The 27975-nt window shown below is 52.5% G+C and overlaps 1 protein-coding gene across 1 annotated transcript in view; it reads left to right on the top strand.

Annotated features, from left to right (window-relative positions):
- LOC139232646 (pentraxin-related protein PTX3-like) overlaps nucleotides 1-27201 on the top strand; it is a 33328-nt gene extending 6127 nt beyond the window's left edge. Inside the window, exons 2-3 of the mRNA XM_070863095.1 lie at nucleotides 21-470; nucleotides 22965-27201. Of these exons, the coding sequence (XP_070719196.1) occupies nucleotides 21-470; nucleotides 22965-23566 (1052 nt within the window). The 3' untranslated portion in view covers nucleotides 23567-27201. The remainder of the gene's footprint in view (nucleotides 1-20; nucleotides 471-22964) is intronic.
- The last annotated feature ends 774 nt before the right edge of the window (nucleotides 27202-27975 follow it).

The raw sequence follows: 27975 nt of genomic DNA, 5'->3' as shown, positions 1-27975 counted from the left end.
CTCTGGCCTCCCGCACACAGATGAGACCTGCACCTGCCGTAAGGACCTCTCTCAGTGGGACAAGACCTTTGTGATGCTGGAGGACTCGCAGATGCGGCAGAGCATGCTGCTGCACGCCGTCGAGGAGACGCTGGCCGGCCAGGTGGAGGCCTTGCGCTCCGAGCTAGGCCGGGCCCTGGCCCACCGCGGCCTGGCCTGCCCCGCGGATCCGGCGGCCGCCCGCCTGGCCAAGCTGTGGGAGCTCAGGCACGAGGGCACGGCCAAGAGGCTGCAGGAGGTGTTCCTGCTGGTGCTGGGCCTACACAACAGGCTCGGGGCGCTGGAGGAGAGGCCGGACAGGCCGGTGCCAGGCTCCCGCGGCGAGCGGGACCAGTGCCTAGGCCTGGCAGAGGAGCTGCGGCAAGCCCGAGCCCAACTGAGCGACTTGAGGCCTCGGGAACCCACCCAGCCCTCGGAGGTTCCTCCTGCAGGTAAGAGGCCATAAATTGTGCATCTTTCTGGACTTCCAGAAGGCATTTGACACGGTGTCACATAAAAGGTTACTGCACAAGATAAAAGTTCATGGGGTTGGGGGTAATATATTAGCATGGATAGAGGATTGGCTAACTAACAGAGAACAGAGAGTCGGGATAAATGGTTCATTCTCTGGTTGGCAAACAGTAACTAGTGGGGTGCCACAGGGATCAGTGCTGGGACCCCAACTATTTACAATCTATATTAACGACTTGGAAGAAGGGACCGAGTGTAATGTAGCCAAGTTTGCTGACGATACAAAGCTGGGAGGAAAAGCAATGTGTGAGGTGGACATATGCAAAAGGACATAGACAGGGTAAGTGAGTGGGCAAAAATTTGGCAGATGGAGTATAATGTGGGAAAGTGTGAGGTCATGCACTTTGGCAGAAAAAAAATCAAAGAGCAAGTTATTATTTAAATGGAGAAAGATTGCAAAGTGCTGCAGTACAGTGGGACCTGGGGGTACTTGTGCATGAAACACAAAAGGATAGTACGCAGGTACAGTAAGTGATCAGGAAGGCCAATGGAATCTTGGCCTTTATTGCAAAGGGGATGGAGTATAAAAGCAGGGAAGTCTTGCTACAGTTATACAGGGTATTGGTGAGGCCACACCTGGAGTACTGCGTGCAGTTTTGGTTTCCATATTTACAAAAGGATATACTTGCTTTGGAGGCAGTTCAGAGAAGGTTCACTCGGTTGATTCCGGAGATGAGGGGGTTGACTTATGAGGAAAGGTTGAGTAGGTTGGGGCTCTACTCATTGGACTTCAGAAGAATGCGAGGTGATCTTATTGAAACGTATAAGATTATGAGGGGGCTTGACAAGGTGGATGCAGAGAGGATGTTTCCACTGATGGGGGGAGACTAGAACTAGGGGGCATGATCTTAGAATAAGGGGCCACCCAGTTAAAAATGAGATGAGGAGAAATTTCTTCTCTCAGAATGTTGTAAATCTGTGGAATTCGCTGCCTCAGAGAGCTGTGGAAGCCGGGACATTGAATAAATTTAAGACAGAGATAGACAGTTTCTTAACCGATAAGGGAATAAGGGGTTATGGGGAGCGGTCAGGGAAGTGGACCTGAGTCCATGATCAGATCAGCCATGATGGTATTGAATGACGGGGCAGGCTCGAGGGGCCGTATTGGCTACTCCTGTTCCTATTTCTTATGTTCTTATTAATCGCTGGTTGACCATAGCCGCAAAACGTATCAGAGTCTCCACCTCTCTCAGTCAATCACAGAATTACAGAGAATTTTACAGCTCAGAAACAGGCCATTTGGCCCATCGGGTCCGTGCCGGTGTTTATGCTCCACACCAGCCCCCTCCCACCCCTCTTCATCTCACCCCCATCACCATATCCTTCTATTCCTTTCCCCCTCATGTGTTTATCCAGCTTCCCCTTAAATGCAACGATACTATTCGCCTCAACCCCTCCCTGTGGCAGCGAGTTCCACATTCTCACCGCTCTCTGGGTAAAGTAGTTTCTCCTGAATTCCCCATTGGGTTTATTAGTGACTGTCTTATACTGATGGCCCCTAGTTCTGGTCTCCCCCACAAGTGGAGACATCTTCTCTACGTCTACCCTATCAAACCTTTCCATCATTTTAAAGACCTCTATTAGGTCACCCCTCAGCCTTCAATTTTCTAGAGGCCTGTTCAGTCTCTCTTGATCATTGTACCCCCAATGGATCAGTTGTCCCAGACTGTCTCGGACTATTCCGATCCTTGGCTTCTGCTGGTCGATTGAGAAGACTACTCAGGAAAGGAAGGGATTCATTTCTATAGCACCTTACACAACATCAGGTCGTCCGAAACATTTTGATATGTAGCAAACGCGGCAGCCAATTTGTGCACAGCAAGCTCCCACAAACAGCAATGTGTTACTGAAAGAAAGAAAGACTTGCATTTATAAAGCGCCTTTCACGACCACAAGACGTCTCAAAGCGCGTTACGGTCAACAAAGTACTTTTGGAGGGTACTCACTGTTGTAATGTGGGAAACACAGCAGCCAATTTGCGCACAGCAAGCTCCCACACACAGCAATGTGATAATGACCCAGATCATCTGTTTTTTTTTTAGTGATGTTGGTTGAGGGATAAATATTGGCCCAAGATTGGATCGCTGTTCCAAAGAGCCAGCACTGGCACGATGGGCCGAATGGTCTCTTTTGGTGCTCAGAGAATCAGAGAAATTTTCAGCACGGAAGGAGGCCATTTCGGCCAATTGTGTCCGCGCCGGCCGACCAAGAGCTCTCTCGCCTAATCCCACTGTGCTGTATGATTCCAGACTTCTTGCCTCCTCCACTGAGGAAGGACGTTCTTGCTATTGAGTGAGTGCAGCGAAGGTTCACCAGACTGATTCCCGGGATGGCCGGACTGACATATGAGGAGAGACTGGATCGACTGGGCCTGTATTCACTGGAGTTTAGAAGGATGAGAGGGGATCTCATAGAAACATGTAAAATTCTGACGGGACTGGACAGGTTAGATGCAGGAAGAATGTTCCCGATGTTGGGGAAGTCCAGAACCAGGGGTCACAGTCTAAGGATAAGGGGTAAGCCATTTAGGACCGAGATGAGGAAAAACTTCTTCACTCAGAGAATTGTGAACCTGTGGAATTCTCTACCACAGAAAGTTGTTGAGGCCAGTTCGTTAGATATATTCAAAAGGGAGTTAGATGTGGCTCTTACGGCTAAAGGGATCAAGGGATATGGAGAGAAAGCAGGAATGGGGTACTGAGATGAATGATCAGCCATGATCATATTGAATGGCGGTGCAGGCTCGAAGGACTAAGTGGCCTACTCCTGCACCTATTTTCTATGTTTCTATGTTTCTAATCTGGAGTCCATCCCACATATTGGTGACTCCCAGCTCTTGAAATCTTACCGCACAGAAGGAGGCCATTCAGCCCGTCGTGCCTGTGCTGGCTCTTTGAAAGAAGCTCTCCAATTTGTCCCACTCCCCCCTGCTCGTTCCCCATACCCTTGCAATATTTCCTTGTTGTAACGTATGCACCAGTGAGCATGCTCACTGACTTGTGGCGTTGTTGCATTGTAAGCGGCTCAGTCACTTGATGTTCACAAGGCTCAATAAAACCCTGGACAGTTTGAGTTCAGCTTCCCCACGATGAGGCGCGCGGTTGTGAGCCTGGTGGATGAAGTGGTCGTGTTCAGTTTGGTGGTTAAACCTTTGCTAATAATTTGCTAACAGCAAATGTGTTGCTCTGAATTCTTAAGCAAAGAACCCATGAAGCAAATACAGGTTGCACCTCCCTTAACTGGCACCTTGGGGACCTGACCTGTGCCGAATGAGGGATTTTGCCGGATAAAGGGAGGTTAGCCGAGGGTGGCCCAAGGTCAGGGAAGGGGGGGGGAGGAGGTCGGTGCCCCCAGCGGGTTGAGTGTCTGATTGGCCCCAGCGGGTCGAGTGTCTGATTGGCCCCAGCAGGTCGAGTGTCTGATTGGCCCCAGCGGGTCGAGTGTCTGATTGGCCCCAGCGGGTCGAGTTTCTCATTGGCCCCAGCGGGTCGAGTGTCTGATTGGCCCTCGTGGGTCGAGTGTCTGATTGGCCCCAGCGGGCCCAGTGTCTGATTGGCCCCAGCGGGCCGAGTGTCTGATTGGCCCGAGTGGGTCGAGTTTCTGATTGGCCCCAGCGGGTCGAGTGTCTGATTGGCCCCAGCGGGTCGAGTGTCTGATTGGCCCCAGCGGGCTGAGTGTCTGATTGGCCCCAGCGGGCTGAGTGTCTGATTGGCCCCAGCAGGTCGAGTGTCTGATTGGCCCCAGCGGGCTGAGTGTCTGATTGGCCCCAGCGGGTCAAGTGTCTGATTGGTCCCAGCGGGCTGAGTGTCTGATTGGCCCCAGCGGGCCCAGTGTCTTATTGGCCCCAGCGGGCCCAGTGTCTGATTGGCCCCAGCGGGCCCAGTGTCTGATTAGCCCCAAAGTCGGGGTGGAGGTCAGCTGCGTTCTGCGCATGCGCCCCCGGCCATCGGAATCATGCCGGACGAGGGGTGGTGCCCGAGAAGGGAGTCCCGGAATGGGGCGGGCCAACCTGTACATTACACTTGTCAAGTATATATCCAATTCTCCTTTTGAAAGTTACAATTGAATCAGCAAGCAGTTAGGAAGGGAAATGGTATGTTGGCCTTCATTGCAAGAGGATTTGCGTTCAGGAGCAAGGATGTCTTGCTACAGTTATACAGGGCCTTGGTGAGACCGCACCTGGAGTATTGTGTGCCGTTTTGGAATCCTTACCCAAGGAAGGATTTACTTGCCATAGAGGGAGTGCAGCGAAGGTTCACCAGACTGATTCCTGGGATGGCAGGACTGTCATATGAGGAGAGAATGGGTCGACTAGGCCTGTATTCACTGGAGTTTAGAAAAATGAGAGGGGATCTCATTGAAAGGTATAAAATTCTGACGGGGTTGGACAGACTGGATGCGGGGAGGATGTTTCCCCGGGGCTGGGAAGTCTAGAACAAGGGCTCACAGTCTCAGGATACGGGGTAGGAAATTTAGGAGTGAGATGAGGAGAAATGTTTTCACTCCGAGGGTGGTGAACCTGTGGAATTCTCTACCACAGAAGGCTGTGGAGGCCAAGTCACTGAATATATTTAAGAAGGAGATAGATAGATTTCTAGACACAAAAGGCATCAAGGGGCATGGGGAAAAAGTGGGAATATGGTGTTGAGATAGAGGATCAGCCATGATCATATTGAAGGGCGGTGCAGGCTCGAAGGGCCGAATGGCCGACTCCTGCTCCTATTTTCTATGTTTCTCTGCTTCCACTGCCCTTTCAGGCAGCGCGTTCCAGATCATTACATTCGCTGTGTAAAAACATTTTCCCTCATATCTCCCTCTCTTGTTCTTTTGCCAGAATCACTTCTAAATTTATCTTTTATAGGCTTGAAGCTTGTCCGACACTCGCATTGAAAATAATGTCAGGAGCGTTGTGGAGACTGGTTAACATTACTGTGAGGGATCAGATGCGCCGCTGTGACCCTTTGCCCCCTGACCCCAGTGACCTCACAATCCTGAGACCTGCTCTTTGTTCTGCATCAGCCTGTCATTTCCCTCTCCTTTGGTGCCCCCTCGCAGTAAGCACAAGGTGCCGGCTAACAGGCTGGGGGAATCCCTGTGAAAACAGCCGTGTGTGTGACAGTGTGTGTGTGCGGTGTGTGTGTGTGCATGAGAGTGTGTGTGTGTGTGTGTGTGTGGGTGAGTGTGTGCGGTGTGTGTGTGAGTGTGTGTGTGTGAGTGTGTGTGTGCGGTGTGTGTGTGTGTGAGAGTGTGTGTGTGTGTGAGAGTGTGTGTGTGCATGAGAGTGTGTGTGTGTGTGTGAGTGTGTGACTGTGAGTGCGTGTGAGTGTGTGTGTGAGTGTGTGAGAGTGAGTGTGTGTGAGTGTGTGTGTGTGAGTGCGTGTGAGTGTGTGAGAGTGTGTGTGTGCATGAGAGTGTGTGTGTGAGTGTGTGTGTGACAGTGTGTGTGTGCGGTGTGTGTGTGAGTGTGAGTGCGCGTGTGTGTGAGAGTGTGAGTGTGTGACTGTGAGTGCGTGTGAGTGTGTGTGTGAGTGTGAGTGTGTGTGAGTGTGTGTGTGTGAGTGCGTGTGAGTGTGTGTGTGAGTGTGTGAGAGTGTGTGTGTGCATGAGAGTGTGTGTGTGACAGTGTGTGTGTGCGGTGTGTGTGTGAGTGTGTGTGTGAGAGTGTGTGTGTGCATGAGAGTGTGTGTGTGTGAGTGTGTGAGAGTGAGTGTGTGTGTGAGTGTGAGTGTGTGTGTGAGTGTGTGAGAGTGTGTGTGTGTGTGAGTGTGTGTGTGACAGTGTGTGTGTGCGTGTGAATGTGTGTGTGTGTGTGAGTGTGTGTGTGCATGAGAGTGTGTGTGTGTGTGAGTGTGTGTGTGACAGTGTGTGTGTGCATGAGAGTGTGTGTGTGTGAGTGTGTGTGTGACAGTGTGTGTGTGCGGTGTGTGTGTGAATGTGTGTGTGTGTGAGAGTGTGTGTGTGCATGAGAGTGTGTGTGTGTGTGAGTGTGTGTGTGTGTGTGAGTGTGTGTGTGAGAGTGTGTGTGTGCATGAGAGTGTGTGTGTGTGAGTGTGTGTGTGACAGTGTGTGTGTGCGGTGTGTGTGAATGTGTGTGTGTGTGAGAGTGTGTGTGTGCATGAGAGTGTGTGTGTGTGTGAGTGTGAGTGCGCGTGTGTGTGTGTGAGAGTGAGTGCGTGTGTGAGTGTGTGAGAGTGTGTGTGTGAGTGTGAGTGCGCGTGTGTGTGTGTGAGTGTGAGTGTGTGTGTGAGTGTGAGTGCGTGTGCGCGTGTGTGAGTGTGAGTGTGTGAGAGTGTGTGCACATCTGCCTGTCACGCGACCCCGCCAGACCCGGCATATCTTGCTCGGTAACCGGAAGCAGGGCAGTGCGCTGGCAATGAAAGAAAGAAAGGTTTTCATTTATAAACCCCCTTTCACGACCACCGCATGTCCCAAAGCGCTTTACAGCCAGTGAAGTACTTCTGGAGTGCAGTCACTGTTGTAATGTGGGAAATGCAGCAGGCAATTTGCGCACAGCAAGCTCCCACACACAGCAATGTGATAATGGCCCAGATCATTGTTTTTTTTTTGTTATGTTGATTGAGGGATAAATATTGGCCCCAGGACACCGGGGAGAACTCCCCTGCTCTTCTTCCAAATAGTGGCCGTGGGATCTTTTACGTCCACCTGAGAGAGCAGATGAGGCCTCGGTTTAACGTCTCAACCGAAAGACGGCCCCTCCGACAGTGCGGCGCTCCCTTAGTACTGCCCCTCTGACAGTGCGGGGCTCTCTCAGTACTGCCCCTCCGACAGTGCGGCGCTCTCTTAGTACTGCCCCTCCGACAGTGCGGCGCTCTCTTAGTACTGCCCCTCCGACAGTGCGGCGCTCTCTCAGTACTATCCCTCCGATAGTGCGGCGCTCCCTCAGTACTGCCCCTTCGACAGTGCGGCGGTCCCTCAGTATTGCCCCTCCAACAGCGCAGTACGGCACTCCCTCAGTACTGCACCTCCGACAGTGCGGCACTCCCTCAGTACTGCCCCTCCGTCAGTGCGGCACTCCCTCAGTACTGCCCCTTCGACAGTGCGGCACTCCCTCAGTACTGCCCCTCCAACAGCGCAGTACGGCACTCCCTCAGTACTGCACCTCCGACAGTGCGGCACTCCCTCAGTACCGTCCCTCCGACAGTGCGGCAGTCCCTCAGCACTGCCCCTCCGACAGTGCGGCGCTCCCTCAGCATTGCCCCTCCGACAGTGCGGCACTCCCTCAGCACTGCACCTCCGACAGTGCGGCGCTCCCTCAGTACCGTCCCTCCGACAGTGCGGCACTCTGTCAGCACTGCCCCTCCGACAGTGCGGCGCTCCCTCAGTACCGTCCCTCCGACAGTGCGACACTCCGTCAGCACTGCCCCTCCGACAGTGCGGCACTCCCTCAGCACTGCACCTCCGACAGTGCGGCGCTCCCTCAGTACCGTCCCTCTGACAGTGCGGCACTCCGTCAGCACTGCCCCTCCGACAGTGCGGCACTCCCTCAGCACTGCACCTCCGACAGTGCGGCGCTCCCTCAGTACCGTCCCTCCGACAGTGCGGCACTCCGTCAGCACTGCCCCTCCGACAGTGCGGCGCTCCCTCAGTACTGCACTGGGAGTGTCAGCCTGGATTTTTTCTATGTGCTCAAGTCCCTGGAGCGCACAGATTTTTCTCATTGACAGGCATCTCGAACGCGAAAGCGGGGCGGGAGTGAGACAGGCTGGGTGTGGGAAATAACAGCCTCTTAAGAAACTGATTACATCCAACGCAACCCAGGGGACACGGACGAATCAATGATCCGTGGAACAAACGCAGACCTAGGAGACTGTGTGTCGCACTGTAATCCCGGGATAACCATGCTTCCCATGGATTTCCAGTGCTATGTTGGGAATGTGACCAAACCAAAGTCTCTTGAGGGGTCAGCTTTTGCAGTGGCTGCCCTTTCACTCAGATTAAAATCGAAACACATTTAAAATCCTCACCAGCATTTCTTAAAAAAAAATCATTTCTGTTGTCTACTTTCTGGCCCTGGGTGTGTCCGCTTGCAAACCTGGTCGTCCTTTGATTGCCTGCCAGGATTTGGCTGTGAGGCAGAACAATGTTGCACAGAGTCAGACACAGACACGTGTAAGGTTCGCAGACCTGCATTTTCTGCGGTCTGGAGGAGTCCGTGTTGTTATATATCCAGACTATAGATATACTCTCTGTGTAGTCACTGTATAGTTGCATAAGATGGAGACTTGTTACCTGATGTACGATCAATAAGGTTTACACTGTGTATATACTATGCCGGCACCACTAGAGGGTGCAACTGGTGGAGACCGGGGTTTCCTGCCCCTATGGCAGAGGCTGTCCACCAGAGGGCACTGCGGTGGGAGACCTGAGGGTCACCTGCATAGGTGTGCAGGGCCCAGTATAAAAGGCTGCCCACCATGCTTGTGCCTCACTCTGGAGTTACTAATAAAGGACCAAGGCCACTACAATTTGAGTACAACACCATTGCCTTGTGGAGTCATTGATAAGTACATTACAGACATAATGTGAGACTGCTCCTGGGCCTGGCCAAGAGGGACATCACCCGGTCCAGGCAGCGGGCGGTCGAGGGGGTCGTTCAGCCCGACTGCCTGCCTCTCTTCCGAGGCTACGTTCGAGCCGGGGTGTCCCTGAAGATGGAGCACGCGGTGTCCACCGGTACGCTCGGGGCCCTCCGCGAGAGGTGGGCGCCGGAGGGACTGGAGTGCATCGTCGCCCCCGGCAACCAAATTCTAATTTGATTTAAGTTTAACGTCCAAAGTTTCATTTGATCTGCGAAGTTCTTTTAAAGTTTTATTTGTTAATTTGTGGGTTCTAGTGTTCCATTAATAAGGGGGCACTTGGCTTTATCTGTTAATTTTAAAATAGTTATAGAGCTGTTGAGTTGGGAGTGGCTTAGCCATGTCACGTGATGTTCACGCGACTCTATAAAACCCCGGCCAGTTGGGTTCGGGGGATCCACGATGGGGCAGGTGGTTGTGAGCCTGGTGAATGAACTGTCGTGTGATTGTTAAACCTTTGCTAGTAAACCAACTAATTCTTAATAGCAATGTGTTGCTATGAATTCTTAAGCAAAGAACCCATGAAGCAAATACACTAGACACTGGAGGGAAATACTCGCTCACATCTTTCCGCTAACCTCTCTCGATTGCAAACGTGCCTCTATTTTGAGGTTACCGCTGTAGCCAGCTCTCTGAACTTTCTTTTAGTTCATCTGAGATCTCTCCTGAGATTTAAATATCCTTTCGCAAACCCTGTACCCCACCCCCCTCACTGTGCTGACTCATTGCAACCACTTCTCCTCCAACTCGTTCTTTCCCAACACCCGCTAGCCTCTTCAAGACCCCCAAGCTGATCGTCGCCCATCGTGACGCCTCTCTGTCTTCTGCCTGCACTCTTTTTGACCGTGGCGAGCTGTTCCACCGTGGGGTGCGGCATCCACCAGGCTTCACGGTGCAGTAAATCACCCCCCTCCCCCACTACACTCCTGCAGTCCACTTCCAAGAGTATAATGTTGGGAAGTGTGAGGTCATGCACTTTGGTAGAAAAAAAAATCAAAGAGCAAGTTATTATTTAAATGGAGAAAGATTGCAAAGTGCTGCAGTACAGCGGGACCTGGGGGTACTTGTGCATGAAACACAAAAGGATAGTATGCAGGTACAGCAAGTGATCAGGAAGGCAAATGGAATGTTGGCCATTATTGCAAAGGGGATGGAGTATAAAAGCAGGGAAGTCTTGTTACAGCTATACAGGGTATTGGTGAGGCCACACCTGGAATACTGCGTGCAGTTTTGGTTTCCATATTTAAGAAAGGATATACTTGCTTTGGAGGCAGTTCAGAGAAGGTTCACTCCGTTGATTCCGGGGATGAGGGGGTTGACTTATGAGGAAAGGTTGAGTAGTTTGGGCCTCTACTCATTGGAATTCAGAAGAATGAGAGGTGAACTTATTGAAACGTATATGATTATGAGGGGGCTCGACAAGGTGGATGCAGAGAGGATGTTTCTACTGATGGGGGAGACTAGAACTAGAGGGCGTGATCTTAGAATAAGGGGCCGCCCATTTAAAACTGAGATGAGGAGGAATTTCTTCTCTCAGAGGGTTGTGGATCTGTGGAATTCGCTGCCTCAGAGAGCTGTGGAAGCTGGGACATTGAATAAATTTAAGACAGAAATAGACAGTTTCTTAAACGATAAGGGGATAAGGGGTTATGGGGAGCGAGCAGGGAAGTGGAGCTGAGTCCATGATCGGATCAGCCATGATCGTATTAAATGGCGGAGCAGGCTCGAGGGGCCGAATGGCCCACTCCTGCTCCTATTTCTTATGTGAAACAGGCATCAAACGCGGCCCGGAAAGAGCAGAGAGACCCCACAAGCAGCGGAGCCTTGGATCGGGTCCGGTGGAGCTGGATTTATGCCACGGTCTGTACAATGTCTGGCTTCACGTTCTGGTGCCGTTGTGGTCTTGACTGCAGCCGTGCCAGAAAAGAAGAAAGTCTAGCATTTGTATAGCGCCATTGACAACCACCGGACTAGAATGTTGAAACAACTCCCACATTTATTTTAAAAGCAATTCTCATTTTGCCGGTTCCCGGGGTGGGATTTGAATTCGCGTTGCGTGCTAGATTACTAGTTCAGTCATCATCGTAGTCGGTCCCTCGGAATCGAGGAAGACTTGCTTCCACTCTAAAAGTGAGTTCTCAGGTGACTGAACAGTCCAATACAGGAATTACAGTCTCTGTCACAGGTGGGACAGACAGTGGTTGAAGGAAAGGGTGGATGGGACTGGTTTGCCGCACGCTCCTTCCGCTGCCTGCGCTTGCTTTCTGCATGCTCTCGGCGACGAGACCCGAGGTGCTCAGCGCCCTCCCGGATGCACTTCCTCCACTTAGGGCGGACTGGTCTTTGGCCAGGGACTCCCAGGTATCGGTGGGGGTGTTGCATTTTATCAGGGAGGCTTTGAGGGTGGTCCTTGTAACGTTTCCTCTGCCCACCTGGGGCTCGCTTGCCATGTCGGAGTTCCGAGTAGAGCGCTTGCTTTGGGAGTCTCGTGTCGGGCGTGCGGACGATGTGGCCCGCCCAACGGAGCTGGTCGAGTGTGGTCAGTGCTTCAATGCTGGGGGTGTTGGCCTGGTCGAGGACTAGTTCAGTAGCAGAACCACTACACTACCAAACCCTGGTCTGTTAGGGTTAACAATTGGCCTACTCATGCTCCTAATTCTTTACGTTATAGCCTGTGTTAGCCCAACAATATTCCTGGGCGTTTCAGCACAAGACCTCCTGACCTCACTCCATTTAAGCAACGTTTGATTCCCTTGTCCAATATTTTTATATAATTAACGAAAGTGCTGAAAGAAATGGAACGTCACACGATTATGTTCAACAGGCCCTGTGATTGTTCTCCCGCGTGTTGATCGCCGCATTGTCCCGGAGTTTGATCTTCGATGCCTTGAGACCCCCAGCCAATCCTGGAGAGTTGATGACTCCCTTTGTGTGTCACCCCCCCCAACTCCCCCTCTCTGCCTTTCACTGTGTCAGCTGTGGCTCAGTGGGCAGCACTCTCTCGCCTCTGAGTCAGAAGGTCGTGGGTTCGAGTCCCACTCCAGAGACTTGAGCCCAAAAATCTAGGCGGACACTCGCAGTGCAGTGCTGAGGGAGTGCTGCACTGTTGGAGGAGACGTTAAACCGAGGCCCCGTCAGCCTTCTCGGGTGGAGTAACAAAATCCCACAGCACTATTTTGAAGAAGAGCAGGGGGAGTTCTCCCCGGTGTCCTGGGCCCAATATTCATCCCTCAAATCAACATAACAAAAAAAAACAGATTATCTGGGTCATTATCACATTGCTGTGTGTGGGAGCTTGCTGTGCGCAAATTGGCATTTCCCACATTGCAACAGTGACTACACTCCAAAAGTGCTTCATTGGCTGTAAAGTCCTTCGAGATTGTGAAAGGCGCTATATCAATGTCAGTCTTTTTCTTTCTTCAACGTCACTGAAAGCAAACAGAGGATCTGGGCCCTGATCACGGCGTGGTTGGTGGGATCTTGCTGTACGCCGCGTTTCCCTCCGTTACCCCACGACGACGAGACGGCGGCGGCCGCGAAGCGCCTTGGGACATCCTGAGGTGGCGAGAGGCGCGGCCTAAACGCACGCCTTCCCTTTGTATTTCTGCCGTCGCAGCGATTCTCACGCAACGGAGCTCGGGCCCCACCGTGTCTCTTCAGGCACTGAGGATCCTCGCCAGCACTTAGTGACTTGGCACCAGATCCTGGCCCCAGTGTTTTTATGTCTTGTTTGTTTTCTTTGTACGTCCACAGAACGAAAATGTCCGGGCCAAAGATTTGAGCCAAAGAACTGTTTCTTTTAATAGCCTGTCTCCCCCGTGAAGTGGGGACGGAGGTGAAGGTTTCTTGGTTACTGTTATGTACGCAATAAAGGCTCAAACAGAGTACTGTTTAACTAAGCAAGATACACCCTTGCTTCTGCTTTATTTTGGCCCAAAGTGCCTGACTCACAAAATGGCTGGCCTTTTATACCAGAGCAGCACTATGTGCATGCTGCTCAGTGGCCTCCAACAACGGCACCCTCTGGTGGCTACAAACAGTATGTACATACACGACAGCTACGGTGTCGTTTTAACACTCGGCCAGCCCAAAACGTTCAAATGGTTTACAAACTGGTTCGGAGAACATGAGAACTCCGGCTGTGCCACTGAAAATCCTGAGCTAAACAGCCGGCTCTGAGAGAGGCCACCCCGGGCAAAAAAAAAAACCTGACAAAACTCCACCAGAAACATTCCCGAAGCATTACTGACACCGCCACACCACAAATCGCAGAAATAAAAACACAATAAACAATCACACTTGCTTCAGGTAAACATTCCTTCCCTCACTGCAGCTGCTACATCTCATCAGAACATAACAGAAGAAATAGGAGCAGGAGTCGGCCATTCGGCCCCTCGAGCCTGCTCCGCCATTCAATAAGATCATGGCTGATCCGATCATGGACTCAGCTCCACTTCCCTGCCCGCTTCCCATAATCCTCGACTCCCTTATCGCTCAAAAATCTGTCTATCTCCACCTTAAATATACATAAGAACATAAGAATTAGGAACAGGAGTAGGCCATCTAGCCCCTCGAGCCTGCTCCGCCATTCAACAAGATAGATCATGGCTGATCTGGCCGTGGACTCAGCTCCACTTACCCGCCCGCTCCCCGTAACCCTTAATTCCCTTATTGGTTAAAAATCTATCTATCTGTGATTTGAATACATTCAATGAGCTAGCCTCAACTGCTTCCTTGGGCAGAGAATTCCACAGATTCACAACCCTCTGGGAGAAGAAGTTCCTTCTCAACTCAGTTTTAAATTGGCTCCCCCGTATTTTGAGGCTGTGCCCCCTAGTTCTAGTCTCCCCGACCAGTGGAAACAACCTCTCTGCCGCTATCTTGTCTATCCCTTTCATTATTTTAAATGTTTCTATAAGATCACCCCTCATCCTTCTGAACTCCAACGAGTAAAGATCCAGTCTGCTCAATCTATCATCATAAGGTAACCCCCCTCATCTCCGGAATCAGCCTAGTGAATCGTCTCTGTACCCCCTCCAAGGCTAGTGTATCCTTCCTTAAGTAAGGTGACCAAAACTGCACGCAGTACATAGAAACATAGAAACATAGAAAATAGGTGCAGGAGTAGGCCATTCGGCTATTCTAGCCTGCACCGCCATTCAATGAGTTCATGGCTGAACATGCAACTTCAGTACCCCATTCCTGCTTTCTCACCATACCCCTTGATCCCCCAAGTAGTAAGGACTTCATCTAACTCCTTTTTGAATATATTTAGTGAATTGGCCTCAACAACTTTCTGTGGTAGAGAATTCCACAGGTTCACCACTCTCTGGGTGAAGAAATTCCTCCTCATCTCGGTCCTAAATGGCTTCCCCCTTATCCTTAGACTGTGTCCCCTGGTTCTGGACTTCCCCAACATTGGGAACATTCTTCCTGCATCTAACCTGTCTAACCCCGTCAGAATTTTAAACGTTTCTATGAGGTCCCCTCTCATTCTTCTGAACTCCAGTGAATACAAGCCCAGTTGATCCAGTCTTTCTTGATAGGTTAGTCCCGCCATCCCGGGAATCAGTCTGGTGAACCTTCGCTGCACGCCCTCAATAGCAAGAATGTCCTTCCTCAGGTTAGGAGACCAAAACTGTACACAATATTCCAGGTGTGGCCTCACCAAGGCCCTGTACAACTGCAGCAACAAAAAAAATAATTCTTAAAGACGGCACCTCCAATCATTGCAGTGCTGCACTGGAGTGTCAGCCGAGATTTATGTGCTCAAGTTCCTCCAGGTGCAGCCTCACCAATACCCTGTACAGTTGCAGCAGGACCTCCCTGCTTTTGTACTCCATCCCTCTCGCAATTCATTCGCCTTCCTGATTACCTGATATATTCAATGACCCAGCCTCCACAGCTCTCTGGGCCAGAGAATTCCAAAGATTCACCACCCACTGAGAGAAGAAATTCCTCCTCATCTCCGTCTTAATTGGGCGGCCCCTTATTCTGAGACTGTGCCCCCTGGTTCTAAATCCCCCCCAGGAGAGGAAACATCCACGCAGCATTTACAGCTTTCCCAGACGGTCCCGCCGGGAAGTGGGGGGGGGGGGGGTGGCTACGGATTGGGCGCGAACCAAATATCGAGCCGGTATCGCCACCATGGGGCGTTGCACATCGGCTCACCTCTCCCGGGCGGTAATAATGCTCTGCGCCTCTCCCCCCCATAAACCCAGCACCGAATGTCCCGGCGGGGCACTGGGAGCTGGCCGCCCGCCCGGAAATGCCACCCCTCCGGGGTGAAAACGGAGGCAACAACATGAGCAAGCAGGAATGGGGTACTGAAGTTGCATGTTCAGCCATGAACTCATTGAATGGCGGTGCAGGCTAGAAGGGCTGAATGGCCTACTCCTGCACCTATTTTCTATGTTTCTAAAAATCCAGCCCACTGTGTTGTTTTAAAACACTGAACGGTCGGCCATAAATTCAAGTATTATTGGGCATCGCTGGCACTGAAGTAAATGTATACAACATTGCTTTTTTGCATTCTACCTGTGTGTTGTACTGGTTGCCTGCGGTAGTTACTCAAAATTCAATCTGCAGTTCCTTAATAAATTACTTTGTTCCCCCCAAAAAATGATCGCCCATCAATTGAGATGCCAGAGGTTGAAATTGGCCCTCCGCGCAGGGCCCGTTAGTGGTGGCGGCCAGCAATAGGGGTGCACTGAAGGATTTTCGCCCAGGCGCTGCACGCACAGCACTTCCCCCCCCTCCCCGTCTCCCCCGGGGCTCCGCCAGCGAAAAGGGGTTTGCGCTGCGCCACAGCGATGACATCATCAGCACGCGCGCCAACCCCTCACCACCCATGCGGGCGGGAAATTGCCCTTGCGGGAGCGAGGTCAGTGCAGGGCGATGCCACCGACTACTTCCCGGCGTGAGGAGCTGCACGTGGTTCTCCATCATCATCGCGGCCGCCATCTTTTCTCGTGTCGGCCGATCTTTCAGCAGGCCCAACAATGGCGGCCCAAGCGGTCGGCACTGAAGGTGCTGCTCAGATCGCAGCGGCCTACCCCTTTAAGAGAAGGGGGAGGGTACGTTGCCACGCTCTCGCGCCGTGATGCAGCACGTCAGTGATGTCATCAGCACCACGCGGGCGCCCCCAGGAGCGCCAATAGAAAGACTTGGATTTATATAGCGTCGTTCACGACCACCGGCCGTCTCAAAACGCTTTACAGCCAATGAAGTACTTTTGGAGTGTAGTCACTGTTGTAATGTGGGAAATGCTGCAGCTAATTTGCACACAGCAAGCTCCCACACACAACAATGTGATAATAACCCAGATAATCTGTTTTTTTGTTATGTTGATTGAGGGATAAATATTGGCCCCAGGACACCGGGGAGAACTCCCCTGCTCTTCTGCGAAATAGTGGCCGTGGGATCTTTTACATCCATCTGAGAGAGCAGACGGGGCCTTGGTTTAACGTCTCATCCGAAAGACGGCACCTCCGACAGTGCGGGGCTCCCTCAGTACTGCCCCTCCGACAGTGCGGGGCTCCCTCAGTACTGCCCCTCCGACAGTGCGGCGCTCCCTCAGCACTGCCCCTCCGACAGTGCGGCGCTCCCTCAGCACTGCCCCTCCGACAGTGCGGCGCTCCCTCAGCACTGCCCCTCCGACAGTGCGGCGCTCCCTCAGCACTGCCCCTCCGACAGTGCGGCGCTCCCTCAGCACTGCCCCTCCGACAGTGCGGCGCTCCCTCAGCACTGCCCCTCCGACAGTGCGGCGCTCCCTCAGTACTGCACTGGGAGTGTCAGCCTGGATTTTTGTGCTCAAGTCCCTGGAGTGGGACTCGAACCCACAACCTTCTGACTCAGAGGCGAGAGTGCTGCCCACTGAGCCACGGCTGTTGGTTCCAGCGCCGGCACAAATCGACGCACTAATTCGAATGATGTGCTAATCCAGCACGGGCAATTTCAGCCCCCTCCAGATTTGTTTAAACCCCTGGACAAGAGCATCAGAGACCTGCCCCCGAACCTCCACAGCTTCAACTCGTAGTGTCCAGTTTGTTAAGTGCAGCTGAACATTGCTTAACATAAAACCAGAGACTGAACGTTTAGAAAAAATGATTAATTACTGTTCTGACTGCTGGAGATGTGACCCTGATTAAACTTCAAAACTTGTCCACTCATCGGCAATGGATCTGTTGTTCAGTTATTCTCTGTGGAGGCCGACACTCCCAGTGCAGTACTGAGGGAGCGCCGCACTGTCGGAGGGGCAGTACTGAGGGAGCGCCGCACTGTCGGAGGGGCAGTGCTGAGGGAGTGCCGCACTGTCGGAGGGGCAGTGCTGAGGGAGCGCCGCACTGTCGGAGGGGCAGTACTGAGGGAGCGCCGCAATGTCGGAGGGGCAGTGCTGAGGGAGCGCCGCACTGTCGGAGGGGCAGTGCTGAGGGAGCGCCGCACTGTCGGAGGGGCAGTACTGAGGGAGCGCTGCACTGTCGGAGGGGCAGTGCTGAGGGAGCGCCGCACTGTCGGAGGGGCAGTACTGAGGGAGCGCCGCACTGTCGGAGGGGCAGTGCTGAGGGAGCGCCGCACTGTCGGAGGGGCAGTGCTGAGGGAGTGCCGCACTGTCGGAGGGGCAGTGCTGAGGGAGCGCCGCACTGTCGGAGGGGCAGTACTGAGGGAGCGCCGCACTGTCGGAGGGGCAGTACTGAGGGAGCGCCGCACTGTCGGAGGGGTGGTGCTGAGGGAGCGCCGCACTGTCGGAGGGGTAGTACTGAGGGAGTGCCGCACTGTCGGAGGGGCAGTACTGAGGGAGCGCCGCACTGTCGGAGGGGCAGTACTGAGGGAGCGCCGCACTGTCGGAGGGGCAGTACTGAGGGAGCGCCGCACTGTCGGAGGGGCAGTACTGAGGGAGCGCCGCACTGTCAGAGGCGCAGTGCTGAGGGAGTGCCGCACTGTCGGAGGTGCCATCTTTCAGATGAGACGTTAAACCGAGGCCCCGTCTGCTCTCTCAGGTGGATGTAAAAGATCCCATGGCCACTATTTTGCAGAAGAGCAGGGGGAGTTCTCCCCGGTGTCCTGGGGCCAATATTTATCCCTCAATCAACATCACTAAAACAGATGATCTGGGTCATTATCACATTGCTGTTTGTGGGAGCTTGCTTTGCACAAATTGGCTGTCGCGTTTCCCACATTACAACAGTGACTGCACTCCAAAAGTACTTCATTGGCTGTAAAGCACTTTGAGATGTCCGGTGGTCATGAAAGGCGCTATATAAATGCAAGTCTTTCTTTCTTGCCTCCCTAGTATTTTTTGTTTGCTGTGTAACTGAGTCCACCTCTGACTGGGAGTGGGGGAACTGCCCTTGGCGTTGGAAACATGCAAAGAATCCCTTCAGTTTTTCTTTCTCTCGACTGCCCCGTGTCCTAACGCGCACCGAGTCCCGCTCACCCATCACCCCCTATGCTCGCTGCCCCGTGTCCTAACTCGCACCCAGTCCCGCTCACCCATCACCCCCTATGCTCGCTGCCCCGTGTCCTAACTCGCACCCAGTCCCGCTCACCCATCACCCCCTGTGCTCACTGCCCCGTGTCCTAACTCGCACCCAGTCCCGCTCACCCATCACCTCCTGTGCTTGCTGCCCCGTGTCCTAACTCGCACCTAGTCCCGCTCACCCATCACCTCCTGTGCTCGCTGCCCCGTGTCCTAACTCGCACCAAGTCCCGCTCATCCATCACCCCCTGTGCTCGCTGCCCCGTGTCCTAACTCACACCAAGTTCCGCTCACCCATCACCCCCTGTGCTCGCTGACCTACATTGGCTCCCGGTTAAGCAACGCCTCGATTTCAAAATTCTCATCCTTGTTTAAAATTTCTCTGTGGCCCTCGCCCCTCCCTATCTCAGTGCCCCCCTCCAGCCCTGCAACCCTCCGAGATCTCTGCGCTCCTCTAAATCTGGACTCTTGCACTTCCCCGATTTCTATCGCTCCATCATCGGTGGCCGTGCCTTCAACTGCCTGGACCCCAAGCTCTGGAATTCCCTCCTTCAACCTCTCCGCCTCTCTCTCCTCCTTTAAGCCGCTCCACAAAACCTACCTCTTTGACCCAATCTTTTGATCACCTGTCCTAATATCTCCTTCTGTGGCTCGGTGATTAGCTAAAGAACCAAAGGCGACATGAACAAAAACCTTTTTACGCAGCGAGTGGTTAGGATCTGGAATGCGCTGCCCGAGAGGGTGGTGGAGGCAGACTCAATCGTGGCTTTCAAAAGGAAGTTGGATAAGTGCCTGAAGAGAAAATTGCAAGGCTACGGGGAAAGGGCGGGGGGAGTGGGACTGGCTGAGGTGCTCTTGCAGAGAGCCGGCACGGGCTCGACGGGCCGAATGGCCTCCTTCTGTGAGCTGTTGTTAAGAGAGCCTTCGCTTGGAGCCTCCCCCCACGCATGAAATGGAGGACACACAGATAAGCCACTGTGCAACCCAGTGAGTCACCTTGGAGCTAAATTAACTCCACTTTATCTGCAAACTTCCTTCCCCCTGGTTTGTGATTCTCCCGAGTTCCAAATATCCCGGCCCACACACTCTTCCTACTCCATGTGTTTATGCGTCATTACTGTAACTCATTCATTCCCACAATCGCCTTCTCTCGCGCGCTGGATCCACAGTCAGTGACTTTTTCAAATTCATTCACGGGATGTGGGCGTCGCTGGCAAGGCCGGCATTTATTGCCCATCCCGAATTGCCTCTTGAGAAGGTGGTGGTGAGCCGCCTTCTTGAACCGCTGCAGTTCCGTGTGGTGAAGGTGCTCCCACAGTGCTGTTAGGGAGGGAGTTCCAGGATTGTGACCCAGCGACGATGAAGGAACGGCCGATATATTCCCAAGTCGGGACAGTGTGAGACTCGGAGGGGAACGTGGAGGTGGTGGTGTTCCCATGCGCCTGCTGCCCTTGTCCTTCTAGGGGGTAGAGGTCACGGGTTTGGGAGGTGCTGCCGAAGAAGCCTTGGCGAGTTGCTGCAGTGCATCTTGTAGACGGTGCACACTGCAGACAGGGGGCGCCGGTGGTGGAGGGAGTGAATGTTGAAGGTGGTGGGTAGCGTGCCCATCGAGCGGGCTGCTTTGACCTGGATGGTGTCGAGCTTCTCGAGTGTTGTTGGAGCTGCACTCATCCAGGCAAGTGGAGTTGTAGACTAATTGATAGCGATTGATTGCAAGGATTAGTAAATAACTCCCATTACCGTTGTATCATGGAACGACCAGGATGGTAGAAAGCGAATGAGATGAACCTTTGTCTTTTATCGTCTTGCAATCTCTATCTGCTTTAAAAGACTTGCATTTATATAGCGCCTTTCACAACCTCAGGATGTCCCAAAGCACTTTACAGCCAATGAAGTACTTTTGGAGTGTGGTCACTGTTGTAATGCGGGAAACGCGGCAGCCAATCTGCGCACAGCAAGCTCCCACAAACATGACCCAGATAATCTGTTTTTTGTTATGTTGATTGAGGGATAAATATTGGCCCCAGGACTCCGGGGAGAACTCCCCCTGCTCTTCTTCTAAATAGTGGCCGTGGGATGTTTTACATCCACCTCAGAGAGCAGACGGGGCCTCGGTTTAATCACTTATCTGAAAGACGGCATCTCCGACAGTGCGGCGCTCCCTCAGCACTGGTACTGGGAGCGTTGGCCTGGATTTATGTGCTCAAGTCCCTGGAGTGGGACTCAATACTCAAAACCTTTTGACTCAGAGTGCTACCCACTGAGCTCTACCTGAGAGGGGCAGACGGGACCTCGGTTTAACGTCTCATCCCAAAGAGGGCAGCTCAGCACGGGCACTGGGAGCGCGGGCCTCTGGAGTAGGGGCTCGAACCCACAACCTTCTGACTCAAGCCGGATAGAAAGTGCGACTCACTCACCCACGGCTGACGGAGGCTCTCATGAGCTCAGAGCTCTGGAGGCCCAAGCCTGGCATTTGGACGCCGATGAAATGCAAACGTGGTTGTTTGGTTGGCCTTTGAAGTAGGAAGAAAGGGCAGAACAAGGAACAAAGGTAGGCTGTGTTTGATTCTGATGAGGCAGCAGTCTCGCGGCCAACCCAGCCTCTGGTACCGGACCAAGTGGTGTTTGTACTTAAAGGTCACGCAACTGTGACCTTTCATTCTCTCTTCAATCTCTTTAACCTTTGCCCTTACTGTGTGTAACTCTGCGACAGAACGTGTCTGTCGGGTGTTGAATATCACTACAGTTCCTGGTCACATTCAACATTGAGTTCAGAGGAATTGTCTCACTTACTCAACAATTAATATTTATATAGGGCCTTTGACGACCCAAGGTTGATTCCGGAGATGACTTATGAGGAAAGGTTGAGTAGGTTGGGCCTCTACTCATTGGAATTCAGAAGAATGAGAGGTGATCTTATCGAAACGTATAAGATTATGAGGGGGCTCGACAAGGTGGATGCAGAGAGGATGTTTCCACTGATGGGGGAGACTAGAACTAGGGGGCATGATCTTAGAATAAGGGGCCGCCCATTTAAAATTGAGATGAGGAGGAATTTCTTCTCTCAGAGGGTTGTTAATCCGTGGAATTCGCTGCCTCAGAGAGCTGTGGAAGCCGGGATATTGAATAAATTTAAGACAGAGATAGACAGTTTCTTAAACAATAGGGGATAAGGGGTTATGGGGAGCGGGCGGGGAAGTGGAGCTGAGTCCATGATCAGATCAGCCATGATTGTATTGAATGGCGGAGCAGGCTCGAGGGGCCGAATGGCCGACTCCTGCTCCTATTTCTTATGCCCCAAGTATTATTTGATACAAAAATTTGACACCAAGCCACATAGAAACTAGTGCAGGTGACCAAAAGCGTGGTGGAAGGTGGTTTTAAGGAGCGTCTTGAAGGAGAAAAGAGAGGTAGAGAGATTTAGGCAGGGAGTTCCAAAGCTTGGGGCCCAGGTAACTGAAGGCACGGCCACCGATGGTGGAGCGATTATAATCAGGGATGCTCAAGAGGGCAGAATTAGAGGAGCGCAGACATCTCAGGGGTGGTTGTGGGGCTAGAGGAGGTTACAGAGATAGGGAGGGGGCAAGGGCCATGGAGGGATTTGTAAACAAGGATGAGAATTTTGAAATCGAGGCGTTGCTTAACCGGGAGCCAATGTAGGTCGGCGAGCACATTGGTGAGCGGGACTCGGTGCGAGTTGGGACACAGACAGCCGTGTTTTGGATCACCTCGAGTTCAGTTATAATGTGGGAAACATGGCAGCCAATTTACGCACAGCAAGCTCCCACGAACAGCAATGTGACAATGACCAGATCATCTGCTTTCTTGTTATGTTGATTGAGGGATAAATATTGGCCCCAGGACACCGGGGAGAACTCCCGACTCTTCTTCGAAATAGCGGCCGTGAGATCTTTTACGTCCACCTGAGAGAGCAGACGGGGCCTCGGTTTAACATCTCATCCGAAAGACGGCACCTCCGACAGTGCGGCGCTCCCTCAGCACTGCCCTCCGACAGTGCGCCGCTCCCTCAGCACTACACTGTGTCCCTGGAGTGGGACTCGAACCCACAACCTTCTGACCCAGAGGCGAGTGTAAGGACAGCCAGTCGTGTGAAGTGAGTGAGGCACCATCCCCCTCTGACCCACAAACGGTCAAGGGCTAGAGGCAGACCAGAGGAAACAATCATGTGGAAATGGGGGAACTCTAGGCTGTATCTGGATGGATGAATTAAGCTGAACGGCCTCCCTAGTCTGTAATTATCAGTTGACGTTGCGGGATGGAAGATTTTCCAACGACTAATGTTGCCCCTTTTTTTGTTTCTCTCGCTGTTGTTTCCACAGGGTGCCAGAGGACATTGACTTTGGCCGCTCATCCGGAGGGAATTCCAGCCAGCGTCCTCCCCGCGGTCAACCGCGACCTCCTCGCCTTCACCGCCTGCGTCTGGGCGAAGCCGAGCGGCGCGATGGAGAGGGGGGTCCTCTTTTCTTACTGCACCCAAAGAGCCGGCGCTGAATTCCGGCTGGAGCTGAGCCGGGGCGCGGCGCGGTTCTCCGTCGGCCGCGCAGGGGTGGACAGCCGCGCAGGCCCCACGGGGAAGTGGACGCTCTACTGCGGGGTGTGGGACGGCAAAGCCGGCAAGGCGACGCTGGTGGTGGACGGGCGGGCGGTGGCCTCGGGCGGCCCGAGGGCCGGGCCGCGCTCCATCCCCGGGCGAGGCGCCGTGCAGCTGGGGCGCGAGACCGCCGACTGCCGCACGGGCGGCAGCGACGAGGAGTCCGCGGCCTTCGCCGGTTCGCTGACGGGTTTCAACCTGTGGGACGCGGCCGCCACAGAGGCGGAGGTCGGCCTCCTGCTGAGAGGCAACGGCTGCGACGTTAACGGGAACGTGGTGGGGTGGGGCGTCTCTCCGGTTACAGTGGGTCGTGGCGATTCGCTCCACTAGTGAGCCCTTCGTTCCCAGTACCTGACGGAGCTTTGTGCCACAGATAAAAATCACAAATTACCACCATCAATGTTAATTCCTCTCCTTTTTTTAAAAAAAAGAAAAACTTACAGCAGTTATTTTATGGGAAAAAATGTGCTTCATTGACTTAATTTTCCTGAATGCTGTCAAGGCAGCCATTTTGAAATCCAAATGTTGTCAAGGCAGCCATTTTGAAATCCAAATGTTGTCAAGACAGCCATTTTGAAATTCCGTTGAATGCCCCGCCTGTCCCATCCTTTTGAGCCAGTTATGCACCGCTATTACTAAATAAATCTGGCAACTATAGCAATTATGGCATTTAGGACGTGACCCAATAAGTTACGTCGTTGCGGGGGGTGGGGGATAGGGATGATATTTTTAAACGGGCTGCATGCCAGGCCCAATAGGGTCAGCTTGGGATCACACGGTCTGGAAAGTGGTCTGCTCTTGCATATGGCCTGTTTTTCTAAACAAATATATATGATGACGTGTCAAGCAAAAAAAAAACTTAACTGCCCCCTGGTTTCCATTCCTCTAAATGGCTTGATGCCCTCCGTCTCGTGGTTAACTCCATTTACGGTATAGGGACTATTTTATATATTCTCTTCTAATCAACTACTATTTAACAATGAAGGAGCATTTTACTTTAAAAATACTCGACACAAAGTTTCCTAATTTAGTGCTGAACTGTAGTTTTAAGTAAAACATGTTAAAAGCTATCTATATAAGCGCACCATGGATTCTCTGTCGGAATTAGCTCTTATCGCAAAACCCTTACAAGAGTTGAAAGGTTACACAATATGTACAGCACAGAAACAGGCCATTCGGCCCCACTGCTCCGTGCCAGCGTTTATGCTCCAAACCAGCCCCCTCCCACCCCTCTCTATCCTTCTATTCCTTTCTCCCTCATGTGTCTATCCAGCTTTCCCTTAACTGCATCCACATTAGTCGCCTTAACCCCTCCCTGTGGCAGCGAGTCCCACATTCTCACCGCTCTCTGGGCCAAGAAGTTTCTCCTGAATTCCCCATTGGGTTTATTAGCGACTATCTTATATTTGTGACCCTTAGCTTTGGATTCCTCCTGCACAAGTTGAAACATCTTCTCTACGTCTACCCGATTTGAACCCTTTCGCAATTTGAAAGTCCTCGGTCAGGTCACCCCCTCGGCCTTCTCCGTTCTGGAGAAATGAACCTGAGCCTGCTCGGTCTTTCCGGATAGGTTTATAAATGTGTTAAGTGATGACGACATTTGTGTTGCGACGACGTCACCAGCGCCCCCTGCTGCACAGTCCCGGTGGAGGATTCGGCACAATCACTGCCATTGCTAGAGAACATTCCCTCCATGGCCTCACCCCCTCCCTACCTCTGTAACCCCCGGCAGTCTTACAACCCTCCCCGATCTCTGCCCTCCTCCAATACTGCCCTCTTGAGCATCTCTGTGATTTCTATCGCTCCACCACTGTCGGCCCCGAGCTCTGGAATTCCCTCCCTAAAGCTCACCTCCTTTCAAGACGCTCCTTTAAGCCTTCCACTTTGACCAAGCTTTTGGTCACCTGTCCCCAACATCTCAGGCGGCTCGGTGTCCAATTTTGTCGGACAATGCTCCTGTATAAATGTTGTTGTTCATGCTGTCAATGGCAACTGGTTCTGTGCTAACGATTCCCCTTGTGGTTTTGACAAGAGGAAACAGAGAATCTGTTTTCAGTGGCAGGAGAGTCAGTAACCAGAGGACACAGAGTTAAGATCATTGGAAAGAGTCAGAGAGATGAGGGTTGCTTTGATGCAGCGAGATATGATGGAATGTGCTGCCTGGAAGCAGATAGAAACATAGAAACATAGAAAATAGGTGCAGGAGTAGGCCATTCGGCCCTTCTAGCCTGTATCGCCATTCAATGAGTTCATGGCTGAACATGCAACTTCAGTACCCCATTCCTGCTTTCTCACCATACCCCTTGATTCCCCTAGTAGTAAGGACTTCATCTAACTCCTTTTTGAATATATTTAGATTGAACAGTAACTTTCAAAAGGGGAGTTGGATAAATACTTCAAAAGGAAACATTTGCAGGACTGTGGGGAAAAAGCAGGGGAGGGGGAGTGGGACTAATTTGATCGCTCTTCCAAAGAGCCGGCACGGGCACGATGGGCCGAATGGCCTCTTTCTGTGCTGAGAGATTCTATGAAGGAGTAAAGACAGACTTTAAGTGGAGGCCCCGATTTGCGTGAGAGGACCAGCGGCAGGTCGGGGCCATAAAAGGAGCGGCGGGTGACCCTGGGAGCAGCTTGGAGGTCCCGGGAGACTACTCCGGGGAGCAGCGCGAGCTGGTGCAGGAGGGCGGCCCAGTGAAGAGTGACGTCACCAAGGTCCGGGTCGGCGATTGGAGCGTGGGTAGATACAGCAGGAGCGGCGAGAGACTGTGGAGGGATGTGATCGGGGCCCAGGAGAGGCGAGAGTTCGGGGGCCCAGGGGCAGCACGGGCCCAGCCCACACTGTACGATATGTGCGCGCACTAGGTCCGTGCAGCAGAGCTGGTCTCCAGTCGTCCTGGTTAACCCTTGCCACTGGACCAAGACCTCGCTCTGTCAAGCCCGTGTGGTGGCTGGTGTGCAACGGCCACCCCACGTTAAAAAAATCCACCCACAGGCATCTTCAGGATGTAGTTCGGGATCTGGAATATTAGGTCCTTCACTGAAACACCTGCGAACTCATCCCTTTTTGGCTTGGAAGCAAGTCATCCTCGATACGAGGGACCGCCTATGATGATGAAAGACAGACTGCTGATATCTCAGTTAACCAGCCCTTCAGACCGATGGGAGCCACAGAGCCAGACAATATGCTGAAATGGCCTGTTGCTACTGGAATTCTTAAGTTTATCTCGATTACGTTGGTCGACCCAAATCGGCAGGGGCAAACTCCCCTTCCCACTGCCGCGTTAGATTGTTCGGCTCCCTGGTGCCAACAAAGCCATGCAGACTGGAAGGGTGTCACGTCTGATGCCCCCCGGTCTGTGCTGTTTGGGGAGGGGGGAATTCTCCAATCACCACAACACCCGTGGAATAGGGAATGAGGGAAGGGGGAAGGGCGCGTGTAATAAAATAAGACAGAGTTCCTGCCCCAAACCATGACCCAGCGACCACCCCACCCTCCGCTGGAAAGAACATAAGAAATAGGAGCAGGAGTCGGCCATTTGGCCCCTCGGGCCTGCGCCGCCATTCAATGAGATCACGGCTGATTTGATCTTGGCCTCAGCTCCACTTCCCCGCCCGCTCCCCACAACCCTCGACAAAGTGTGCTCGGTTGCCGGGCCAGGATAGGACTTGGCTGCGATTCCCCACCTGGTCGAATTGCCCACCGACACTCGCTGTCGAGGCGCGGCGGGAAAAAGGACGGGACTGGAGAGGTTAGACGCAGGAAGAATGTTCCCGATGTTGGGGGAAGTCCAGAACCAAGGGTCACAGTCTAAGGGATTAAGGGGTAAGCCATTTAGGACTGAGATGAGAAACTTCTTCACTCAGAGTTGTGAACCTGTGGAATTCTCTACCGCAGGGAGTTGTTGAGGCCAGTTCACTGGATATATTTAAGAGGGAGTTAGATGTGGTCCTTACGGCTAAAGGGATCAAGGGGTGTGGAGAGAAAGCAGGAAAGGGGTACTGAGGTGAATGATCAGCCATGATCTTATTGAATGGTGGTGCAGGCTCGAATGGCCTACTCCTGCATCTATTTTCTATGTTTGCCGAGGGCGGGCACAGCCCATGTATCCGCACAGCCAGCGAGAATCAGCACTCTAGGGGGGTGGGGGCGGAGAGAAAGAGCAAAAGGCACCATGAGAAAAAGAGACAACACCCTAACTGCTTCAGTCACAGACAGAGTGGATTTTTGGTTTTTAAATTCAACATTGTACATTTTAATATGGACAAAAATAATCAACTATTTAAATATTTTTGCTGAATGCACATTATTTCAATAAAAATGACAATTATGACAAAATACATTTTCTCTCTCTCGCAGTCTATGTATATTAATAATTTCACGCACTTCCAGCCCCAGAACACGACTTACTGTTGTCACCATTTTGAGTCACACTTCATTGTAATTTGCTGCGTTTAACATCTCCCCATTCCCCTTCAATGTTAGAGGCAAAATACTGCGGGATGCTGGAAATCTGAAATTAAAACAGCAATCGATGGAAACTCAGCCGATGAGGCAGCGTTTGTGGAGAGAGCGAGCGACCAAGGTAACGTTTCAGGCTGCCGACTTATCATCAGACATCCAAAACGTTAACTCTGTTTCTCTCTCTCTCGCCACAGATGCTGCCCGAGTGTTCTCCAACATTTTCAGTTATTCCCCCACCCCCGCCCATGCAATTCTGCTATGTCATCAGTCACGGTGC

This window comes from Pristiophorus japonicus, chromosome 20 (genome assembly GCF_044704955.1).
Source record: "Pristiophorus japonicus isolate sPriJap1 chromosome 20, sPriJap1.hap1, whole genome shotgun sequence".
Classification (NCBI taxonomy): domain Eukaryota; kingdom Metazoa; phylum Chordata; class Chondrichthyes; family Pristiophoridae; genus Pristiophorus; species Pristiophorus japonicus.
Note: the sequence above shows the minus strand (reverse complement) of the source record. Positions and strands in the feature narration are given on the sequence as shown.